This window comes from Lichenostomus cassidix, unplaced genomic scaffold (genome assembly GCF_008360975.1).
Source record: "Lichenostomus cassidix isolate B80296 unplaced genomic scaffold, HeHo_3.0 HiC_scaffold_604, whole genome shotgun sequence".
Taxonomy (NCBI): domain Eukaryota; kingdom Metazoa; phylum Chordata; class Aves; order Passeriformes; family Meliphagidae; genus Lichenostomus; species Lichenostomus cassidix.
This window is the reverse complement of record NW_028147755.1, coordinates 17,317-40,290: the sequence shown is the minus strand read 5'-3', so window position 1 is coordinate 40,290 and position 22,974 is coordinate 17,317. Positions and strand designations below refer to the sequence as shown.

General features: G+C 41.4%; 1 protein-coding gene across 4 annotated transcripts; it reads left to right on the top strand.

Moving 5' to 3' along the window:
• Positions 1-847: 847 nt before the first annotated feature.
• EDRF1 (erythroid differentiation regulatory factor 1) lies at positions 848-22,189 on the top strand. Of its 4 annotated transcripts, XR_014848894.1 has the most exons (26): positions 849-1,064; positions 2,399-2,607; positions 3,997-4,063; positions 5,270-5,395; positions 5,890-6,014; positions 6,361-6,520; positions 7,763-7,864; positions 8,126-8,247; positions 8,928-9,039; positions 9,732-9,879; positions 9,954-10,062; positions 10,365-10,476; positions 11,369-11,629; positions 11,946-12,017; positions 12,133-12,283; positions 14,099-14,287; positions 15,330-15,530; positions 15,909-16,127; positions 16,839-17,062; positions 17,443-17,601; positions 18,007-18,156; positions 18,376-18,529; positions 18,799-18,914; positions 19,503-19,666; positions 21,410-21,657; positions 21,914-22,189. XR_014848894.1 is itself a non-coding variant. In XM_085047899.1 (25 exons), exons 1-25 carry the CDS (start codon positions 999-1,001, stop codon positions 21,579-21,581), a joined length of 3,690 nt encoding a protein of 1,229 aa, XP_084904025.1. In that variant the 5' UTR covers positions 848-998; the 3' UTR covers positions 21,582-22,189. The 4 variants fall into 4 exon arrangements, 3 of the variants coding, with proteins under 3 accessions (XP_084904025.1, XP_084904024.1, XP_084904027.1); XM_085047899.1 differs by having other exon boundaries at positions 848-1,064; positions 15,909-16,131; positions 16,843-17,062; positions 21,410-22,189; XM_085047898.1 differs by having other exon boundaries at positions 21,410-22,189.
• The last annotated feature ends 785 nt before the right edge of the window (positions 22,190-22,974 follow it).

The following is a 22,974-nucleotide window of genomic DNA, read 5'->3' as shown; positions in this document are numbered from 1 at the left end:
TTGGGGTTTGGAGCAACCTGGGACAGTGGAAGGTGTCCCTGCCATGGCAGGAGGGTTGGAACTGGATGTGCTTTAAGCTCCCAGCCAAGCCATTCTGGGATTCTATGATCTATATATATGTGTATATATATATATATATGGATATAGATAGATACAGAGGTAATTTAAAAGGCAGCATTTGTACTCCCTGACCAGTCATGAACTGTACTGCCTCTTGTGGTTTGGAGAATGAGGAATACCATCTACAAGGAAAATAACTGATATTAGAAATCCTGTGGGCACTATTTAAGCATTACTTGCTTTTTGAGCCCATCACAGCCTTTGATGAATTCAGTGTAAAAGCAGAGGGCAGGACACTGCAATTTTCAATTTTCTCACATGCTGAAGTACCCCATTTATCACTTGTTTAACTACATTTCATTGGACCAAGTTTTCGCTTGTTTCATTAAGGTCCCAGTCACCCAGGAAAGCCTAACCAGCCCAGAGGAAAAGAGGCTCAGGGGGACCTTTTGCCTCAGCTGGGAACGGCCTCAAACTGTGCCAGGGGAGGCCTAGACTGGACTTTAGGGGAAGTTTATTCATGGAAAGAGTAGTCAAGAATTGGAAGGGGGTGGTGCCCAGGGAGGTGGTGGAGTCCCCATCCCTGGAGATCCCTTAAGCACCGCCTGGACGTGACACTCGGTGCTCTGGTATAATTCACAAAGTAGGGATCGCTCACAAGTCGGCCTGGCGGATCTCGGATGTATTTTCCAACCGCAATAACCCCGCCACGCCGCCGGCAGCACCCCGCCCGCCCTTCCCTCACTGCCACCGCCTCCCTCCCCTCACGGCGCCGCCTCAGAGCCCGCCCTCCCCGCGCCTTCTCGAACAGTCTCGCGAGAGCCGGCGCTGCCCGGCCGGCCGCCCCCGGGAAGCTGCTCCGCTCCCGTTCCCCTTCCCGGCTCCGTTCCCGCTCCATTCCCGCTCAGCCCCGCTCCCTTCCCGCTCCCTTCCCGGCCATGGAGGAGCCCTGCGGCGCGGGCGCCGCTGCCCCGCTGAGGGGAGACGCCGAGGAGCCCAAGCAGGTGAGCGGCATTGAGGAGGGGCCGCGGTGGGTGAGGTAGCGGGGCTGAGAGGGGTCGAGCCGTGGTTCCAGTCACAGCCCCCGGTGGTGTTTGAATTGAAGCCGTGTTTTTGATCCTCTTTCCAGTCTGTCAGGGCCGGAGTGCGGTAGGGAACATGCTAATTATGATTAAGCGTTAATTGCGAGCGGTGTTGCTGTTGTTATTGCTAAGTGCATCGCATTTACGTAAGTGGTGTCCTGTGGAGCTGTTTTTCCTTGGACATGTGTTAGTTCAAAGCTCCTCACGCTCGGCTGACAGCTGCGTGCTTTGCTGGCTTTGACGAGAAATAGGAGCCACGGGGCTAATTTATTTGTTATTATTTGTTAAGGCAGAAGCGTGGTTAGCTTTAATGCTGGTGTTGGTGTTAGTGTTAGTGAAGACTTGGTGTTAATACACACCCACTTTGACAAACTTCAGTGGGAGTCGTGTGTTCTTTCTGAGCGATTTTGGGTTGTGTGGGCAGCTGACCTTGGTGGCACTTCATTCTTGTGCCTCAGTGTGTCCAGGTGGGCAGGAAGATCACTGTCACCTGGCTTTGCTCAGCCACAGTGTGGCCACAGGAGCAGGGCAGTGACTGTCCCCCTGTGCTGGCGCTGCTGGAGTCCATCCTCATATTCTGGGATTGTTCTGGGGCTGTTAAGCCAAGAAAGACCTGGAGGGGCTGGAGGTGTCCAGGGAAGGGAATGATGCTGGGAAGGGTCTGGAGCACCAGGAGAGGCTGAGGGAGCTGGAAAGGAGCTCAGCCTGGAGCAAAGGAGGCTCAGGGGGACCTTGTGGCTCTGCATAGCTGCTGACAGGAGGGGACAGCCGGGGGGTCAGGCTGTGCTCCAGGGAACAGGGATAGGAGGAGAGGGAACAGCCTCAGGCTGGGCCAGGGGAGGGGCAGGGTGGACATCAGGAGGAATTCCTTTGTGGAAATGGTTGTCAAGCATTGGAACAGGCTGTCCAGGGCAGTGGTGGAGTTCCCATCCTGGAGGTGTTAAGGGAAAGACTGGATGTGGTGCTCAGTGCTCTGGTCTAGTTGATAATGTGATGATCCATCACAGGTTGGGCTTGATAATCTTGAAGGTCTTTTCCAACCTAAATGATTCTGTGATGATTTGTAAAGTGGAACTTATGCTTGACATGAGTTGGAATTGGGATAACTGGAAAACTGTATGTGTGGAGAAAGATAAGTTAATAGAGGACTGGATTTTGCTCGCTTACCATTAAAAATAACTTATCATAGAGCAAGCCTGATAGTTCTAATTGCCAACACTTTATAAATAGAAGGCTAATGTCTCTCTGCAAACCAGGGCTCGGTGTTGTTCCTCGGAGGCAATGAGGTGAAGAGCAGTGCTGTGGTGAAGTACTCCTCAGCCCCTCCACAAGCAGCCTTTGCCCGTCTGCAGGAGAAAACAGACCTGAAGCTTCCTCCTGCCAACTGGTTACGGGAAAGTGCCAAGCTGGGACCAGCAGGGACAACCATTCTGGGCAATAGCAAAAAAAGTAAACCCTTCTCAAGGTAAAAACCAGCAGCCCCTATTTTTTTTCCATGCCTTTAAGAGTAATTCTGCTTGTGAACTTGCATCCTGTGTTATATATAGTAGAAAGTGCAGTTTTTACCATAGCAACTACATATTGCTTTGTCTTAGCCAGTCTCGCTCTACTTTTTCATGAGTTCTTGCCTCTGTGCTCTGATCTTGTCTTCTTTGCAAATGATTAATGATGTTGATTATTACTTTGTTCACGTGCATGTTGACACCTTGCCTCAGACAGTTAAACTGACTTTATGTTCTTCCCTGGTTGGCCCAAATCAAACTGGACTGGTTCAGCCAGCCCTTCTGCCTTTGATAACAGGTGAAAATGGAACATGTGGTTCCCTTTGGAAGCCAATTTATAGCTCTTCTGGATTTTTAGAAACTGGCCCTGACTAATGGCAAATGAAATTTCAGATTTACATCAGGAGTGAACACTGGAGGTGAAATAAGGGGCACACCCAAAAAGTAGTGTTACTTTTCAGTGTGGATGTTTGTTAAATTGTTGAATGAGTTGAATTCAGAGTGTTCATAAACAGGAGGCTGAAATCCTGTGCTGAACAAGCAAATTCACACCAAGTCAGCCAGTCAGTGAAATTTAACAGTTTGTGCAAGGTCTGTGTTTACATCCTCATCATCTCTTTTAAGAGCTGTACTTTTTGGAGCAGAGTAACATGTTTTTCGGGGCTTTATGAATTTTTCATGTTTATTTTAGATACTGTGTTTGTCAAGCAGAGGCTGGCAGTTTAATCTCTTTCTCTAGTGTCAGTATTAAAAAGCTGATAACGAAAGTATAACTTGCACATCATGTATCCTTTGGATTATAGTAGTATCTGGCTTTATTTTAAAGAATGATCTGTACATTGAAATATTCTAACTTAAGTACCTTGTAATTTCCTTAATGAGGGTGGAGGAAGAGACAGTGTGTCTGTTACAACATGTAGGCAGTTTTGGAAAACGTGAATAAGAGGTAAAATGAATTAGAGCTATTAAAATTAAAGTCTTTAACATGCTTAATGCCTTATAGAGAAACTCTTTGAAGAACTCTTCTTATTTTTTGTGTTAAAAATAATCCTTCAATTTCTCTGATTTTCCTTGATTTCAGCAAAACTTAAAGTGTTTTAGAATGTCCTGAAATTAGGTCTGAGCACTTCCAAATATATCTTTGAAAAAACTTATAGAATATAATATAAATATTATAGAATATGAAGGTGAAATTATTTTGTTAATTTGAGGTCTCATTACACTTGGTGATGTTTAACTGGTTTTTTGTTTTGGTTTTTTTATGAGAAACCTCTCAAAGGTTTAATAGATATAAAAACCAGGTCTGTAATGTCATACTGGAACTGTCTTGACTTGTAATATTTTTTTAATAGCTTTGGGATGGCCTATGACTTCATCGACTCAGTTGGAAATGATGTGGATGTTGTGTCTGATTCAGAGGTATGGACACATCTTAAATTCTGTCATTCAAATTCTTACACTGTATGAATTTATTTTAAGACACTGTCATGGCTTCTGGCATCTTAGTATCCTTTGGCAAAAAGGAAGGACCCCTAATGAATCACAGATCACCAAGTAAGGGAATTGTGATCACTGAATTAGAAATGGAGAGAGAAAATCATATTTTCTCTGGAATTCTATAAATAATCTTCAGCTAAAATTTGCAGTTTAGTGAGTGCAGCACATCAGTCTTACATTGTAGTTGTCTTGTGTGTTTGCAATCAGTTATTTTGATGTAAGCTGTTACTCTCAAGATTATTTTTTTCCTATTTTTATCTGAAGAGAGAGCTCTGCTCCACCTTCTTCTTTCCTTTGATTTTTGTCAGCTTGTCAGCTCTTTTGGTTCTGGTAATATCTGTAGAATTCAGATGAGGCTATCAGAAGAGGAAGCACACATACTCATGTACTGTGTTAATATTTGTCAGATTTGCATTCAGACTTAGATCTCTGTCTGGATTGCTCTGGACACCTGACAAAAAATTGATATTCCTGCTGTGAAAATAAAGGTTTAAAATCCAAAACATACACTTGCATATTTTGGTCATTTTTGTCACTACCTGGTTGTGATGATCCAATCAGAGATTCTGTTTAAGCCGTGGGTGTGGTTTCTGCTGATGTCTTGGTCTCTTTACCACTGTCATTCATGTTCTCTGCCCTCAACAAATGCATTTCCCTGTGGAATGGTCTTAAAATCCCTGGCACTGGAAGGTTTTTTTGACCATGTGTGCTGGTTTGGGCTGGGGTAGAGTTCATTTTCTACCCAGTGGCTGGAATGGGATTATTTCAGGATTGTCCAGAGCACAGGTTGACAATACAGGTATTTTTTTAATATTTTTTGTTGTTGCTGAGCAGAGCTTACACAAAGCCAAGGCCTTTCCTGCTCCTCATACAGCTGTGCTGGGAAAGGGGGTGGGAGTACATGGAAAACTGGGAAGAGACACAGCCAGGACAGGTGACCCTGCCTGACCAAAGTGGGCTGGGGGGAAGAACAAGGAAGAAAGGAAGGATGTTTGGAGTGATGGAGTTTAAACTTGGAGTCTCCCCAAGTCCCTGCTAAACATGATAGGGTCGCAGTTTGCTAAGAATTCTCTTCCGATGCAGTATAATTATACTGAATATTCTTTCTTTTCACTTTTCGTCTGCAAGAATATTAAAAAACTCCTCAAGATCCCTTACAGCAAGTCCCACGTGAGCATGGCAGTGCACAGAATTGGGAGGACACTCCTGTTGGATGAGCTGGATATCCAGGAACTCTTCATGAGATCCTCTCAGGTGAATCACTTGGTTCTTGTTCATTGTAGCAGGTGGTCAAAATTCATTATCTCAGGAACAGAGTAGCCAGCAAGAAAATATATATGGAAATTCCTGAGAGTCCTGTGTGAGTACCAAAGGTGCTTTGTTCTGCAGCAATCGGTTTTCCTACAAATGACATCTGATGTCCTGTATTTATGGTATTGTCGGATTAATATTGTGTGTCTCACTTTTGTGTAGTTACATCAGTATTACTATACTGTTTGATTAATTTTATTATCAATAGGTATTTCTTACTATGTAGCCTCTTATAAATCTGATTTTCTAATTAAATCAAATTGTCAATAAGAATGTAACTTTCCTAGAAGCTGTATTTTCAATAAATAACTGGTTAAAAACTTCAGTCCTGAAGTTATTTTCTGGGTTCCTTTTCTTGTGGATGCGTATTTCTAAGGCACTTGGTTTACTCTGCAGATGCTTCTTGCTAATAATTTCATATTTCTGCTGTTGCTTAGACAGGGGACTGGACATGGCTGAAAGAGTTTTATCAAAGGCTGATCGATCAGAAGTGGCAAAGAAAAAAGAAGAGTAAAGAACATTGGTACCAGAAGGCAATACTTTCTAAATTTTTATATTACAGGTAATCCTTTGTTTGCATGAAACTTAAATTTTGCACCACTTCTTTCTGCCTGGTTTTTGGTCTTGAATTAAATGTTGAAATTCTGTTATGGTCTGTCTTATTTCCTGATTTCTCCTTATACATAGGAAATTGAGGAATGAGGTCAGGAAATAAAATGTAAATGTTTTTAGAGGAATTGAAGTATTTTGCATTAAAATTGAAGTATTAAAGAATAAAATAAACAGCACCACTTCATTATCTGCTTATCAGCCAAGTCATTTGTTGACAGCGGTGCACCAAACATAACAACTCTAAAATGGATCTGTTTGCATCTTGTCAACTGAACTTGTAAATGTTTCCTTGTCAGCATTAATGGAGATGGAGCTGCTCAGCCTGTTCCTTCCACATCCAAGCAGCACCAGGAGGGTCCTGTTGCAGGTGAGAGCGATGAAGCAGGAAGGGCCTCCTGGCCAGCTCCTTTTGAAATGCCTTCCTCGCTGTCTGAAGATCCAGGTGCCTCTAACCAGGTTGGTGTGGGGAATGTTTTGTGTGGCACCACTGTGTTTGTAGAGACAGAGATGTTGAAAGGTTCTCAGAGGAGCTGCTGCAGCTCTTTGCTGAAAGAACTGAGCTAAAGCATGAGGAGAACTTGGCAGTTGCAGCTTTTGCCAGTGCTTCAGAGCTCCAAATTTCACATATTTGTTCTGTCACTGTAATCTTAAATGTTATTTATCCCAGCATTTTTGAGAAACAAAGCCTTTGGCTAAGCATAGCCATCATTTACTTTACCTAAAATTAGGAAAATCCTGATATTCAGAAGATACATTAGGAAGCTTAAGGTTCTGGCCTTTCTTTTTACATCTGCCATTAATAAGCATCTTTTGGTGGCCCTGAATTTATTAACAGAAGAGGAAAATTAAAATTTCTGGAAAGGGAAAACAGTTAAGCAATACTTAAAAATACTTGCTGTGAGATTACACAAGTGAGAGGGGAGATGTTTACAGCAGTTATGCAACAAACTATGATTAGGATCAGGCACTAATTCAGGATTTCTATTGTGGCTAAACTTATTTATGAAAACTGTTAATTCCTGTGGGTTTTTTTGTGCAACAGAAACCAGGAATTGATTAAATTTTGGAGAGGTTGAAAGATCTGTTGCCTTCAGTCTGCATTAATTTAATAATGATGCTACAGTTGTGCTTGCTTAGTATTACCAGCTGATCTGCTAAATTTAGGGAGTTTCTAACCTACATTATCCATAAAATTATAACTGCCTGGCTTGTGGTGTAATAATATTCTGAAGTGGAGAAATACCTCACTACTTGAAAGGTTTTAGGAAAAGGTCTATTTCTCTCTTTCACCCTCTTGAGGAACTATTGCCCAGTTCAGCACTGTTTATGATAAAGAAGCTGCTGTGCATTTGTACAGTATCATTTTCTTCAGTTTATAAATAAGCCAGCAGGATGGAGGTTTTGCTTCTGGACATTGATAATCTGGTGTTGACCCTGGGTTAATAAGGAGCTCCTATAAATACTTCCTGGTTTCTTCCCAGAGCCTCTGAGAATATTACAAAGTACATTTTGGCACTAACTATAGAAAAGAAGCATTCTGGTCACTGACTAGAGGCTTTTTGTAGCTTAATGAATATTTATTTAAAGATGTTGGAGGTAAAGGTTTTTCCCTTATATGCTTTTGTTGTTCATATCTTTTTTAATGGCCTGACTTGACCTCAGCAGCAGAATCACTCCTTATCCTTGTGCTTTCCACAGGGAAATGTGCCTCTTGAACCCTCATATCTAGTGGGGCACGTGGCCTCAGCCCCCAAAGAACAAAACCTGACTCCTTTGTTCAATGATGGGGAGAACAGTCAGGTATGCTTTATGTGAGAGCTGAACCCCCAGGTTAAACCAACACCTCTAAATTGGATCCAAGAGAGAACCTCAGTCCCCTGTAGAAGTAGCTTTTGTGGCATCTGCAATTTTAAGTTCCTGTGAATGCTCAGCTGGGTTCGTCACGTGCTGGTTTTCATTTGCTGCTTTGGCTTCTTGCTGTCTTGTAACTCCACAGAATGTCCCAGAGAACAAGTGTTAGACCACTGATTCACAGGCCAATTCTGTTTTCTCTCGATGAAGGGACTGAAAAATGACTTTGTTCGTAATATCCTGTGGACTTTTGAAGATATCCACATGTTGGTGGGATCAAATATGCCAATATTTGGAGGGGGGAGATACCCTGCTGTGAGCTTGCGTCTCAGGTGAGTTGGGAAGTTCATGGAATATTATCTATGCCAGCCTTGACTGATTTGCTACTCTACTCTATTTAGCTCTCTGCATTTTTTGCTATTTTTGTAAAAGAGGGTGGTTATATTTCTGCTCCTGGGCTTCTGAATTTCAGTAACTGCTTGTTGGGCATAACCACTTAAAATGTTACTGAGCAGTAAGACTGAACTATTCCAGTCCCAATCTGATGTTAATCCCTTCATTACCAGCATTTCTGCCCCTACGTAGGCAAAGAATGAGCAAAAACTTGAAGATCACTTGGTGTATTTGTAACTTTTTTAAGACACATCTAGGAATTAAAAGTACCTTGTTCTGAAAGGAATTTTGAAGGTCTGGAAGAAGGTTTGGGCTATAATTAGCTGCTGCTAAAAGTGCCATTTCTTTAGAATTTCTGAAGTACTTATTATCTTGGTAATAGTGTGACATCTGAAGTCTGTTAAATGTGGGCAAAAATTCTAAATTGCTGATGGAATGTGAGCATATTCCATTGGAGAGATCAGCACGTCTGTTTTGATATAACTCATAAGAATTCACAAATAATTTAGTGTCCATCCACTCTTAGGTGACTTAAACCTAAATCCCATTAGTAAACATTCCTAATATTTCCTGTAGGGTAAATGAAGACTTAACTAACACTAGAAATATTTTGTTTTAGGGATAACAACAAGCCAATAAATGTGCTAACAGGAATTGACTACTGGTTGGACAACTTAATATGCAATGTACCAGAGCTTGTGATGTGCTTTCATGTCAATGGAATTGTTCAGGTAAGTCTGGCTCTTTGCATTATGCCTTAAAATAATAATCCATTCTTCACTTTCTGAAGTTGCCTCGGGTGTAACAGATCCTTCATAGTGTTCTGAGAAAATGATGACAAAAATCCTGTGTTGCAGAATGAGAAGCCTCTAGACAGCTTGCAGCAGTCATCTAAAAATAGTGTGTTCTTTCTTCCCCTCCCTTTCATGCATGCAAGATTCCTTCTTCCCCTGATGTTTGAGTGAAGGCAAAAATAAAAAATGCAACAGCAGAAATCAGTTTCTTACGTCTTAAAATCTGTAGTGTTTCCTTGCCAAGACAGATGTAAGCTTTTGAATGTTTATGCTATTTTACTGTAGATAGTCTGTGTTTCTGTTCTACCTAGTAAACTGTAGTTGTTTCCTAGGCTGACTGGGTTTCATTGAAATAACAGATGTTGTACTTTCTCCCCTTTTTTTTCCCCCTTATCTTTTGTTCTCCATTCACCGTATTTGTGACAGAAATGATCCTTCTTAAAGATTTGATTGAGTAGTGTAGTCAAGATGTGCTTGCTTAAAGTAAATAATGGAAATTAACTGAATTTATTATAATAGCAGCCTTTGTTTCTTTTAGGTGTTGATACAGACATTGATATATTCATTTTGGGGGGTGTAGGTGTCACAAAACCCTCCTAATCATGAGTTTTCATTTCTATTCTTCGCAGAAATATGAAATGATCAAGACTGAAGATATTCCCAATTTGGAAAACTCTAATTTTTCTACCAAAGTGATAAAAGATATTGCTCAAAATATCTTATCTTTTCTGAAATCAAATTGCACCAAAGAAGGACATACCTATTGGCTGTTTAAAGGTAAGAACGTTTAGATCAATTTGAAAAGATTGATGGTAATGTGATGTTGATTAATGAAAGATTTTCCTTTTCAGCAAGTGGGAGTGATATAGTAAAGCTCTATGACCTCACCACGCTTTGTGAAGAGACTGAAGACAAATACCAAAACCCTTTTACGATGCCAGTGGCAATTCTGCTGTACAAGTGAGTTTTATCATTTTTGTTGCAGTACTTAGTTCTTGGGGCAGTTCTGTTCAGAACACAGACCAAAAATCATGATCAAATGGCAATCATACACAAACTTGCTAAATCTCAGTCCCACTAGTCAAAACAAACTTTCTCCTTTTCACCATTTCTCCATGTAAACTCTTCTGCTGATAAAGTCTTGTAGACTCATCATGAAGTTTGAAAGATCTACAGTTGCAGAATATTGTTTAAAGCTTCTTTTTCTTCTAGTACAAAGGCATTATCCAGGGATTTCACTGTTTTGTTCAACTTTCTTTTAGAGTTGCTTGCAATATGATGCTGAAGAAAAACCAGAACAAGAAGCACTATGGCACAATCAGGACATTGCTCCTGAATTGTCTGAAGTTGTTGGACAATGGCAGACATCCTCAGGTAAGAATTCCATGTTTTCTTGCACTTTTGTATAAATAAAATACAAATGCTGTCATCAGAAGACTTCTTCTTCCCAAGGGAGAGAATTTAAATTTATAAATAAACTTAAATATTGAATTTTTTTTTTAAGAATTAGTATTTTTTTTGCTGACTTTCATTGCTGCACAAGTCTTCTGCCCTGCTTTAAAAAGGAGCTTGTCATTACATTCACTCTTTTGTTCTTACCTAAGAGCCCTCTGAGAGCAGATCCTGGATAAAAAGTCTAAAATGTGAATATATGAACATTTTTACTCTGAAAATTGGAACAGGTCAGCCAGAGAAGTTACAGTCTCCATCCTTCCAGCTACTCAAAGCCCAGCTGGACACAGTTCTGAGCAACCTGCCTGGATGAATGGGTTGGGCTAGAGAGTCTCTAAATTATTTAGATTTAAATTGCTTTCAACTGAAAATTAATCCCAAAAATGTGGCATGAAAAATCTGAATTAGATTTAGAATGGATTACAAGAGGAGACATGGCACATATTAACTAAACCAGTAAGAATGTTGTAAATTCCTTCTAAAACTGTGAAAGGTTTTCAAAATCTCTGTGGAATCAATTCAATTTTCTTTTGCTTGCTTAAGATCCTTGTGTTTTCTCTTGTGATCTGCAAGCTGTTAGAACAGGCAGTACTTGTTCTTTACCAGTAGGTTTTTATTCTCTTCTAACTTTGATCAGCTTGGATCCTTTTCCCTCCCAGGGAACTTGCTCAGGCTGTATTTAAAAGGTTATCAAACACCTCTTTATATGTACTCTGTACTCCTTATTCTAAGATAATTTATTTTGTTCTTGCCTCTCAAAAGAAAAATTTAACTTGAAAATGAATCACTGCTTTTTTTTCTCTTCTTTGCAAAGATTATTGCTTCAGCAAACTACATGTTATCAGAGCTTTTTCAGTTGGATGAACCTAAAAAAGAAGACACTGCAGACTTCCCTATAAATGGAAATTCTGATGAAAGTTACAGCGAGGAAGAGGAAGAGATGCCAGACAGTGATGAGAATGGTTCTTACAGCAACAGTTCTGATCCCCCAGATGACAATAAAGCAGTGGCAATAATCAAATCTGTTGGGGAGTTGTCAGTTCCAGAAAAGTACAAGTCTGTGCATCGAATACGTGTAAGTGACACTGGAGGGTTTCTAAAGGTCTTCTTGGATGATTCAGTTCATGGGACAAAATTGGGTAGTGAAATTCAGTTCCCTGTTAATTTTGTCTCCAGGTTAACTGAAGTGGGCAAAGAACCTTTTCATGTGCTGCTCATAAAATCTGAGGTGTTGGAGTTTTATGGTAGAGCAGACTTCATGCTGATTTTTTTTTCCCCACCATATTCCACTTTGTCTTGATCTTATCTCTCATGTGCATCTTCTGGCCAGTCGTTTTTATATTTCCTGTGTTGAACATTTGTTCTCTTCCCTCCCTGGTGCCCCAATGCAGCCCAGCTGTGCATTCCCTGTCTGCCACGGCACTGAGGAGCGCTGCAGGCTGGTGCTCAACCACGTCCTGGAGGTGAGTTCATTGCCAGCTTCCTAAAGAGACTTCACCTCCCACCCAGTTCTTCATCTGCTCTGTATTTGCTACATATTGCTGCCAAGGTGAAGGAAATGATTTCTTCCTTTTGCAGGGTTTGAAGTCTGTTGACAGCAGTGTTAAAAAAGAGGGTGACCTTCCTGCAGCTGACCCCAGCACTCCAATCCCGTTGAAATATGAAGATGAATCCACCAGTGGTGGTCCTGAGTCTCTGGAAAAACAGATGGCCTTATTTCTAGACAAAAGTAAGTTGTATTGTTGTGCAAATAAGACCTTGCCAGTGCCAACACAAACTGCTGCTACTTTATTTTGATTGTCAAAACAGTGTGTTTAAATCACTAATTACACTATTGCCTAAGGACAAGTAGTGCACTGAAAATTGGAGAACAGTCTGTTCCTTTTTAAATATGAAAAGAGAAGCTCATTTGAGTTATTTTGCATAGCAAAGAACCTTTATTAGTCAACACATGATTTTACTGGACCCTATTTAGATGTGGCTTTCAGATGACTTCCATAAGGGGTTGTTATTTTGAGGTTTGGTATGCGAAGCACCGTAAGTTTTGTGGGTTGTTTTAAAAATAGTCTTAATTTCTTTGTGTGTGTGTGTGAGTGTGTGACCTGGATGTTCTCTGGAAGAATTTCTCCCTTCTGGCAAGTTTTGCTCCTCGTTTATGCTTGGTGCTTGAATTGCATGTAAAATGTTAACTAGGATTTTGTTTCCTTTCTTGTACCTCTACAATTGTGAAAGGAAGCAGCAAATAAAAGATATTTTGTTTGCTTAAATGGTCAAACTCCAGAAGTTTCAGACTACAGTATCTCTGTTTTATTTTGCTCTGGAGTGACATAAAAAGTTCCAGGAAAGACTTTTCCTTTGAAAGTAGTAGAGTTCACTGCAGGGCAAGGAGCCCTGTAAGCATAGCTCAGAAATAAATTTGTCTTGCCTACTTGTACAATTCTTTATTCTTTCCTTTCTCTTCCCTTCTCTCTCTGAATAAGAAGCCAGTTCAGTTTTGAGTTATTCATATTCACACAGATTCCTGGATCTGTACTTGAGTCCATCCCTGAAGTAACAGCAGTGTTACTTGTCCACTTTTGTTTTCCAGTCCATGGGTTTGTTTTCTGTGATGCAAGTTATGTATTTTCTCTGCCACGTGTACATATTTACATACATGTGGAAAGGATGAGTCTCTAAATTCTGCAATTTCTAACTTCAAGAAAACTACTAATAATGTGTGGATATAATGTATGTGCAGTGCAGTGTGTGTGTCTTTAGCTAGGTGAGGTGTTACTGGATTAGATTTACCTTTGTCCTAGTAGAACATGTGGTGCTTAAGAGTTTATTTACTGTATTTGCTTATTTTATACTTATATATATTACAAGATAGGGGGTTTATAAGTCAAGCCTTGTAGGTCCATCTTACACAAGAGACTCATTTCTGTGTGCAAATACTGTCAGGGCAAAATTCTGTCCTTTGGTAGGAACAGGCCTTAGACCAGCATCCTTCTGGTTTCACAGGCACTGCAGCAACAAAGAAAAGCTTCATAATGTTATGCAGAGGATATCTTGAAATGAGTGCAGGAGAGTCCTTGGTTTTCCTTGTGGGAAGGAGCAGATTATCCAGGGTCTTGTGTGCTGGAGGCTAAACCCACAAATGGAGGCTTTCTCACCGAGACAGTTCATACAGAAACTGAGCATTTATCTAAAGGAGGTGGTGCAGAACATGACAGTGGCTTTCTTGTTCTTTTCCACTGCTCCTTAAGGGAGTGGTGTTGGCCTCTGCTCCTGTGTTTCACAGGCTGTCTGAGGTCAGAGAGGTCACTGCACTGTCACTGTCCCACTGGATCCCAGCATCCTGCTATCAGGTGCAGTGCATGGAAAAGTGCCACAGATTGGGTCTGTTTTGCAGAGGATAAAGGGAGTGGCAGCCAAGCTGGAGAACTCTGCTTGTGCAGGGCTGCAGTCAGGCAATTCCCACTCTGGCTGTGCTGAGGGAGTCATGTCCAACCTCTGCCATATGTTAGTTGGGAGATTCACTGACAAGGTTCTGTTCCTCTTACAGTGGGCTCATTCCAGAAGGGGAAGCATTCCAGCCAGTCAGGAATGATTCCTGGATCGTGGCAATATAAAATGAAACTCCAGCTCATTTTGAAATCTTCAAGAGCTTATTATGTCCTATCTGATGCTGCTATGATCCTGCAGAAATATGGGCGAGCACTGCGATACATCAAGCTGGCCTTGCAGTGCCATGGTAAGTTCTTTGCATGGATTTGTCACCTGTGCCACTGCCTGGAGACACCTGTCACCATATCAGATACTGTGTGCCTGATTTATCCCAGTGTGGGGCAGTGACAGGTCTGACAAGCATGTGTTTAACTGAACTAAGTGTTCAGCTTATTATTCAGGACAGAAGTCTGTAGTGAGGATAACTTTTGTGAGTGATCGATTGAAAATGATCCCATTTTGACAGACTGGGAATTTGAAGGCACATTTGGAGCTTCAGAGCAGTTGAATTTGGGAGAGGTTTCCCTGGTGCCAAGGCAGTCACACTGCTCCAAGTGATGCTGCTGCAAGCTGGTGTTTTTTCCCTGGTGGTTCCTATGTTATATAAATGTGTCCTTGACTCTGAGAAACACCAGACTTGTTCATCAGCTGAATTGGATGCTCCTCTGAAATAGAATACATCTTGAAGTATTACTGAGGAGAAGGAAAAGAGTAAAATCAGGCTGTTTAGACTAATATTGCCATAATGAGAGTAACTAATTGGGAAATGCCAGTAGCTTAGTGGTAAAGTGCTGCTACTTCCCTGCCATAAGGGAAGGAAAGATTCCTTAGGGCAGGAGGACATTTATAAAGCAGCACAAAGCATCAACATACTTCTCAATAACTCAGAGCACTCGGCACCTTTCAGTCTTTTGTAGACTGGAGAATCAACTTGAAACTCCACCTCCTGGAAATTAACTCTTCAGGCTGTATCTCATTTGAGTTAGTCTGCAGAAAGTCAGTTTTCCTTTAGTCAAATCTGAGATGAGCATTTGTAATTGCCAGAGTGACTGCTCAGTTTGGACAACACAGGGGCTCTTGTTAAACCATCAGCTATGCAGAACAACTCTGACTTTAAAATAGCTTATTTCTTCTGAAGAGAACATGTGTTGTCACATTTATTCTCTGTGTGCAGACAGGTAACACAAAACCCAATTATCCTGTCAGTCTGTCAAGCCTTTTGAGGTGTAATTCTTTTCTTTCCCCCTCCCTCATCCATGGTTTGTTTTTTTTTCTTTTTTCCCCACCAGATACCTACTGCTGCCTGTGTGGCAGCATGCTGCCCGAGGTGCTGGTGTTCCTGTGTCAGTGCTTAACCCTTTGTGGAGATATCCAGTTGATGCTGGCTCAGAATGCAAACAACAGAGCAGCTTACCTTGAAGAATATAATTACCAGACTAAAGAGGATCAGGAGATATTACACAGCCTTCACAGAGAATCCAGGTGCCAAGGTATGATCCTTACACAGGAGAACTGCCAGACTTTGGATACATGACAGAGATAAATAATTTCATAGGGTTTCCTCAAAGTCATGCATGGAGAAAACTTGTGGCAGAGGGTTTATTGCACTTCGCCTCTGTTTTCTTCAGAGAAAGCTCATCCTTCCTGCCTGTCATACAGAAGGGGATTGTCAAGGTATTATATGACATGGCCTGGAGCTGTGAAACAACTGCAGACAGTAACTGTTTCAGTAATAAATAAAACCTACCTGTCTGTGGGATTGTTCTGACATGTACTTGGTCATCTCTCTGGGCATTTTTCCCTTGACTACCACAGATTTAAATAGAGAAATACTGTTAGACATGAAGGCTTTGTGTTTTGTTTTCCAGTGTTTGCCTGGGCTACAGATTTATCCACAGACTTGGAATACCAGCTTTCAGTCAGCTGTAAATGCTATGAAGCAGCTTATGAAATCCTACTCTTCAGTAATTTAAAAAGCCAAAACCCAGAGCAGCACATCCAAGTGCTCAAGAGGATGGGCAATATCAGGAATGAGATTGGAGTGTTCTACATGAACCAAGCTGCTGCAGTGCAGACAGAGAGAGTGGGCAAGTATCCTTTTTCCATTCCTGACTATTTCATGGAGCTACAGCAGTCATCAAGCTCACTAATTGTATGGAAAATCTATTTCTGATTATAAAGAGGACATTTAAATGACTTGATAGTTTTTTAATGTCCATTGTAATTATTTGTGTACAATAGGTTACTGTGGCTTGTGCACTGTAGTTAATTGAGCGTAGACTGAGTAATGGAATACATAATTTGGAAAAATTCCTTTAAAATGTGTAGAATGCTCTCAAAAAACCATCAGAGAAACTTGTAACTCTTTTGTGAAGGAGAGGGCATGTTGCATTCTTGATGTGTTTGGTTTAGCCCAGCATGAACAAGCAGAAGCTTAATTTACCTGTCTGTAAAAGTCATGTTTTATTTGCTTCATACTGAAAATGTATAGCAGTAACTCCAATCCCCTGAATTATTACTGTGGAAACAAATCTGGTTTATCCTGTTAATTTCCTGGGATTCTGTGTGTCATATCATTGGAATTCTTTTGGAAGTGTAGCATGTGTAATAGCACACCTCAGGAATTAAACCCTCAAACATGTGGAAATCTTAGGAGTATTTTCCATTAATTGGGTCTTCAGAATCATTTCCCACCCTTAAATTCTAAAAGATGGTTTATAAGGGAGACATAATGGAAATGTTTGTTCAGATCCTCTGAGGAATTTGGGTGAGTCTCTAAGCCTTGTGCTTCACCCTAGTGAGTAAAAACGTCTCCACGACGGAGCAGCAGCTCTGGAAGAAAAGTTTCTCCTGCTTTGAAGAAGGAATTCAGAATTTTGAATCCATTGATGATGCCACCAATGCTGCCCTTCTGCTGTGCAACACGGGGAGGCTGATGAGGATCTGTGCTCAGGCCCACTGTGCAGCTGAAGGGGACTTCAAAAGGGAGTTTTCCCCAGAAGAGGCCCTTTATTACAATAAGGTAACGCCTCCCTGGTTTTAGCAGGGCTCAAACCACAAAATGCCTTTTTGTGAGGTATTTGTGACTGCTTTGGTAACTGTATTTAATTTTGGGTGGAATAACCTGGGATAGCTCTCCTGCTTCTGTACTATGCTAATCCTTGCTGTGTAGGTTTTGGTGGTGTTGTTGAGGTTTGATTGCTGTGACATTCAGTTGCTGATATTTAACATAATGCAGTGCCACACACAAGGGAGAGAGAACTGCATGGTCAGGATTAAAGTGATTATCAAATGGGATATACTGAAGAAGGCTCAGAGAGATACTTTGGGTAGAAGGAAATTAATTTCTGGTTGTTGTGAATGCAGGCAGTAACTATGTATGTATGATTCTGTCGTTTGTAGGCTATTGACTACTACCTGAAGGCATTGAGGTCGCTGGGGAAGAGAGATGTGCATCCTGCTGTTTGGGATTCTGTGAACTGGGAATTGTCTACTACATATTTCACTATGGCAACTCTACAGCAGGATTATGCTCCCTTGTCAAGAAAGGCTCAGGAACAGGTAACAGAAAGCATTCATTGTATCTGAAAAAAAATGTGGTGTTGTCCTGAAAACTGAACAGGGAGCAAAAGTGGTACTGGAATTGTAGAATCACACAATGATTTGGGTTGGGAAAGACCTTAAAACCCATCCTGTTCCCTGCCATGGGCAGGGGTGTCTTCCACTGTCCCAGGTTGCTCCAAACCTCATCCAACCTGGCCTTGGACACTGCCAGGGATCCAGGGGCAGCCACAGCTTCTCTGGGCACCCTGTGCCAGGGCCTGCCCACCCTCAAGGGAACAATTCCTTCCCAATACCTACTCTCCTTATCCTACCACCACATGCCCTTGTGAGAAGCCCCTCTCCAGGGATATTTTTTAATTTTTTTTTTTTAATTTGGGGTGTATTTATTTCCTTATGTTGTAGATAGAGAAGGAAGTCAGCGAAGCCATGATGAAGTCCTTGAAGTACTGCGATGTGGATACAGTGTCTGAACGGCAGCCCCTGTGCCAGTACCGAGCTGCCACCATCCACCACAGGCTGGCTTCAATGTACCACAGCTGCCTCAGGAACCAGGTATTGCTCCACACTGCTTTAAATTCCATCCTGAACATGTTCAGTATGTGTGGAGCTTGATATTTGTCCTTCTACCTGTAGCTGGGATTTATTTACTTAAAATATTTAAGCAAAGGAACAAGTGCTGTTTCACAACAGTCTCCAAGTAAAGTTTTCCAGTGGCTCCTCATGAACATCCAAAGGGTGTGGGATTTACTCTGTGCCCTCCTGTGAGTGCAGGTTGGTGATGAACACCTGAGGAAGCAGCACCGTGTCCTTGCTGACCTCCACTACAGCAAAGCAGTGCGACTCTTCCAGCTCCTGAGGGATGCCCCCTGTGAGTTCCTGCGAGTGCAGCTGGAAAGAGTGGCCTTTGCAGAATTCCAGATGGCCAGTAAGTGTAGCTCTGCTTTACAACAGCTTTCCAAGCCACCACTACCTACTTAGTTTCATTTTTAGATAACTAAATTTATATGAGAACTGGAGCAATCTGCTGCTCAGAATGGAATTTTCCTCAAGAGAGGAGACAAGGCACTTTTATCTTGCTGGTTTTCAGCTGAATCGGGCAGGATGTGCTTTTTTCCTAACTCTTGAAATCTTTGGATGGAAGAAAAATAGAGTCTGTAACATAAGCCATTTGTCCTTCTTTTTTATGGTTGTTAGGTCAGAACAGCAGTGCTGGGAAATTGAAGACTCTGTCTGGGGCTCTTGATATAATGACCAAAACCAAGGGTGCATTTCAGCTCATCAGGAAGGAGCTTGTGGCAGAAAGTGAACAGGTAAAGGAACTTCAAGTGGTGTGATACCTGCTCCCTTCTGGCTTGTGCCTTCAAAAAAATGGTCATTTGGCAGTGAAAATATTAATTTGTTACTTTTCTGTGGAGTTAGTGGCTCAAAGAGTGTGGACAGAGTTAGAATGTATTGCAGTTTTCCCCTAGCCTGGAAGTGGATAAAAAAAATTCCTTTAGAACATGATCCAGGGATGGATTAAAGCATACTTTTGTACAAACCTGGATTGCCTGACTGTGAGAAGGGGCAGCTCTGCTATCCCTTAAAAGGACCCTTATCATCCCTTAAAAGGCCCAAGATCTTCAGAATTTGTGTATAATAAAAAAAGGAGTTCTCTCTCTGGTATATTTAATATTTAAATATTGAGGTGTGGAGGGTTATCTGTAGCTGGTGTGAACAATGTTCTGATGCCTCAATCAAGAATTGCAGTATGTGCTTTGTGTTCCTTGCTGGCAGTTTGGGCAACACCTGTAAAAGTCACCTGTAAACCTCACCTGCAAGTGGTGTTTTCTGACTTATTCCCTGCGTTTAAAAGGTGGAATTCAGTGAAATTATTTTTGGTTGTTTCTCCCCTGTAGATAAGCAAGGATAAAACTCCTGCTGAGAGTGTGTCAGTGAATGATTCCTCTGCAGGCCTTAACAAGGAGGAAGTCTTGAAACTGCTCGGGATTTTTGAGTCCAGAATGTCCTTCCTTCTCCTCCAATCCATTAAATTGTTGACTTCAACCAAAAAAAAGATTGGGTAAGTTGAAGCTTGGTGTCCTTTATCCTGACTGACACTGGGATTGGTGTGTGACAGAGCACTTGAGAGTTCCTGGGGAAGAAGCTGCTGGGTGCTGCTGATCTCTTGATACATTTTGCTGATAAAATGTCAGTGGAGTTTTGCAAGCAGAATGCTTGAGAAGAAATTCAGGCACATCAGTAATGCTGCAAATAGAGAGGGATGGATATGGGGAAGATATGCACTGGAAAATTCACTAGTAAATTCAGAGAATTTACTAATTCCTAATGGAGTCTTCTGTCCTGCTGCTGGGATTCAGGACAAACTTGATTTTTAATTTTTTTATTTTTGCTGACCTTGAAGAGATGTTGAGATTTGGGGTGGCAGGAAATTCCTTACCCAGCTCCTTCTGTTGGTTTCATCTGAATGTGTGTAGTGTTCCTTTTGGGACCCAGAAAATACTTTTTACTCCCTCAGCAGCAAGTGTATGAATGCAGGAGCTGTTTCTAATGTTACATAAGGAGAAGTTATGAAAATGTAGCATTAGTTTAAGAGGATGTTTTTGGGGCTTGCAAGTTGGGTTAATAGTTCTGGGGATTGAAGCACTGCTGATGCAAGAACTGTTTTGCTAAGAGTAAACTGTGAAATGAGTTCATTGTGCCCAGGAAGTTGTCTGCTGATAGTGGAAGACTGGTAAATAGAAAGAACATAAGAGAACACAGCCTGTGTGTGTTTTTAGCTGTGGTTCAGGCAATGCTAGAAGCTTTCCCCTCCTAAAACAGAGCGTCCACAAGGTGGCAATCTGAATATGTGAAACACAGAGGATTATTACAGGATAATTTATGTGTTACCAAACAGATGTCTCAGCTAACTGAGTAAATGGGTTTAGTTCTGTTGTCTCATCACATAGGCAACTCCTCATTTTTTGTTTTGGAGGGTTTTACCCCCACATTTGCTTGGCATTATTGCCTTGTGGTTTTGCACTGAAGATTCTACACAGGGAACCTGTTACTGCTGGGATGCTGTGAAATGGGACTCTAAAAATCTGTTAAACGTCCAAGCTTAAAACTACCTCTGATTTAACCTTTCTTGTGCCTCCTGTGCAGCCTGTGTGCATTTCCTCCCTTCTGCTTTAATAATGGGCTGAAAAGGGAGGAAATTGGAGCTCACAAATGCTGCTTCAGGGTCTCAGGTGCACTTTGGCAGAGAACAGCAGAACATGTGGGAAAATTAATGTTTGATAGCAAAACTTGCAGCCTGGCAGTAAAAATGGATGAAATGAGAGTTTTACCCTCCCAAAGTGGAATCATGAGCAGAACAGAACTTGGCTGTGCAAATCGGATGGGAAAAGTAATTGAAAGTAATACTTTGTTCTGGGAATACTTGTAACTTATCCCAGAAATACTTTGCATTTCAGTGGCTTTTTATTGACTACCTGTTCTGTTTAATAAATGAACCTGTCTGATTCCTGCCAAGTCTATGATGAATTTAATTTGCTTCAGCATTTCTCAGTCATTCCTGAAGCACTTGCAATTAACCTGACTGCTGTTGTACATTTTATATTATACCATATTTATTTATATTTTATGCTCCTTCCTGCAGTATAAACAGAATGAGTTGAGTGGTGTGAAATAGCAGGGAATGTGGGGGCTGAGGATATCCCCAGGGATACTCATCGATATTATTTAATAATGCTCCTGATAATTTGCAGAATAAAGAGCTGTGGTCAGGTTAAGAGCTGGGATTCTCTGCTCTCTTTTTTAGGGGCACCAATGAGGAAGAAGCAGTTCTGAAAACAAACAAGCAGGTCTATTCCCTGCTGCTTCGTGCCACTGCCAACAAGGGGCTGTCCCTGCTGGAGCGCACAGAGCTCATCCTGAGCCTGCTGGAGCAGTTGGCTCTGAGGAGTACTGAGGGCAGTCCTGGCATTCAGTGACAGCAGCACTGCACAGCAGCAGCACCAGTGCCTTGCTGGGAGCACTGGGGTGTTCCCATGTTTGTGTTTGTTGAGGGTGAGTTATCCCCAGTGTTCCATGGGACAGCTGGGAAAGCACAGTGATTCCTTCTGATCCCTGCAAAGCTCTGTTTGGCTCCCAGCATTTCGTTGTTTGAAATGCCACTTCTTGGAGTTCTGGAGATAAAAATGTAACTTTTTCACCGTGGGGAAATTCCTGCTTTTTCTCTTGCAGTGATATCCATGTTTTGCATAGAGATGTAAGCTCACAGCTGCTCTGGTTTGGTATTTAATGAGATGTGTTTTGTAAGCAGGGCTCTACTGGAACACTTTCACTGCTAAGGGCAGCCCAAGTTGTACCAGGAGATTTCTGTGGAATATGTGGATGCACTTCTTAATCCCAGGGAGGATCCTGCACAAAAACCTGTGCCTTTCTAGCTTTGATGTGACTCTTGCAATTTTTTGTTTTGGAAAGTGAATGGTTTCAGCTGTGTTGGAGTTGATCAAGAATAGTATTATCTTTTTCAGACTTGAAACTGTGAATAAACGAGAGGATATTTTTGAATAAAAATTTATTTATTAAATATAAACTCATCAGTCTGCCTTGTTTTTCTTGGTTATGACCCTATTCAGAGCAGCAAATTACTCAATAGAATTAAACTATTTGAAAGACAGAAGAAAATCTGTAAATTCCAACCTAACATTGAGATCTTGCCTCAGCAATGTGAACACTTGTTTTTTGCAAGTATGTATTATTTGAAGATAAAATTTTCCAGAATATAACATCTGTCCTGATGTTCTACAAATAAAGGTAGTTCTTTATTCTTTAACAGTGTAAACCACTTTATGTAAAGGTAAAAATGGGTTTTACATGCATTCATATGGAACTATGGAAGCTTTTTAAGGTCCCTTCCAACCCAAACCATGCTAGGATTCTGTGATCTTTCAGCAATTTGTATTCTGAGATTCCTTTCAGCATGAGAAATGGGAGTGCTATATAAGCCAAACCCTTGTCCTGCTGTGCCCAGTGTAACGGAGGAACCCACCCTCTGGAATTGCTAAATTTTTAGGAGCATAACTGGGCTCAGGTTCCCTCTTGTTCTCAGCTGGTTGGAAATTCAGGTCCCATCCTTGGAATTTAACAGAACTGTGCAGCAAATGAGAATTTCTCTGTTATTCCAGGAATCTCAGCACTGTGCTAACAACACAAATGACTTTCAGGAGGATTATAAATTAGTACATTATGATTCAAATCTCCTGTGAAGGCCCTGGCATTAGCTGGAGGGAGCGTTAGTGCTAAATAGGATTATTTTTCCCCTTTCAGAGATAAACAATTAAAGCATAAACCACATCCAAACAGACAACTCTAACACCA

Coding starts and splice junctions, on each gene's coding strand:
- EDRF1 (XM_085047899.1), top strand. CDS start 999: ATGGAGGAGCCCTGCGGCGCGGGCGCCGCTGCCCCGCTGAGGGGAGAC. Junction 1,065..2,398: donor ACGCCGAGGAGCCCAAGCAG/GTGAGCGGCATT, acceptor TCTGCAAACCAG/GGCTCGGTGTTGTTCCTCGG. Junction 6,521..7,762: donor ATCCAGGTGCCTCTAACCAG/GTTGGTGTGGGG, acceptor TGCTTTCCACAG/GGAAATGTGCCTCTTGAACC.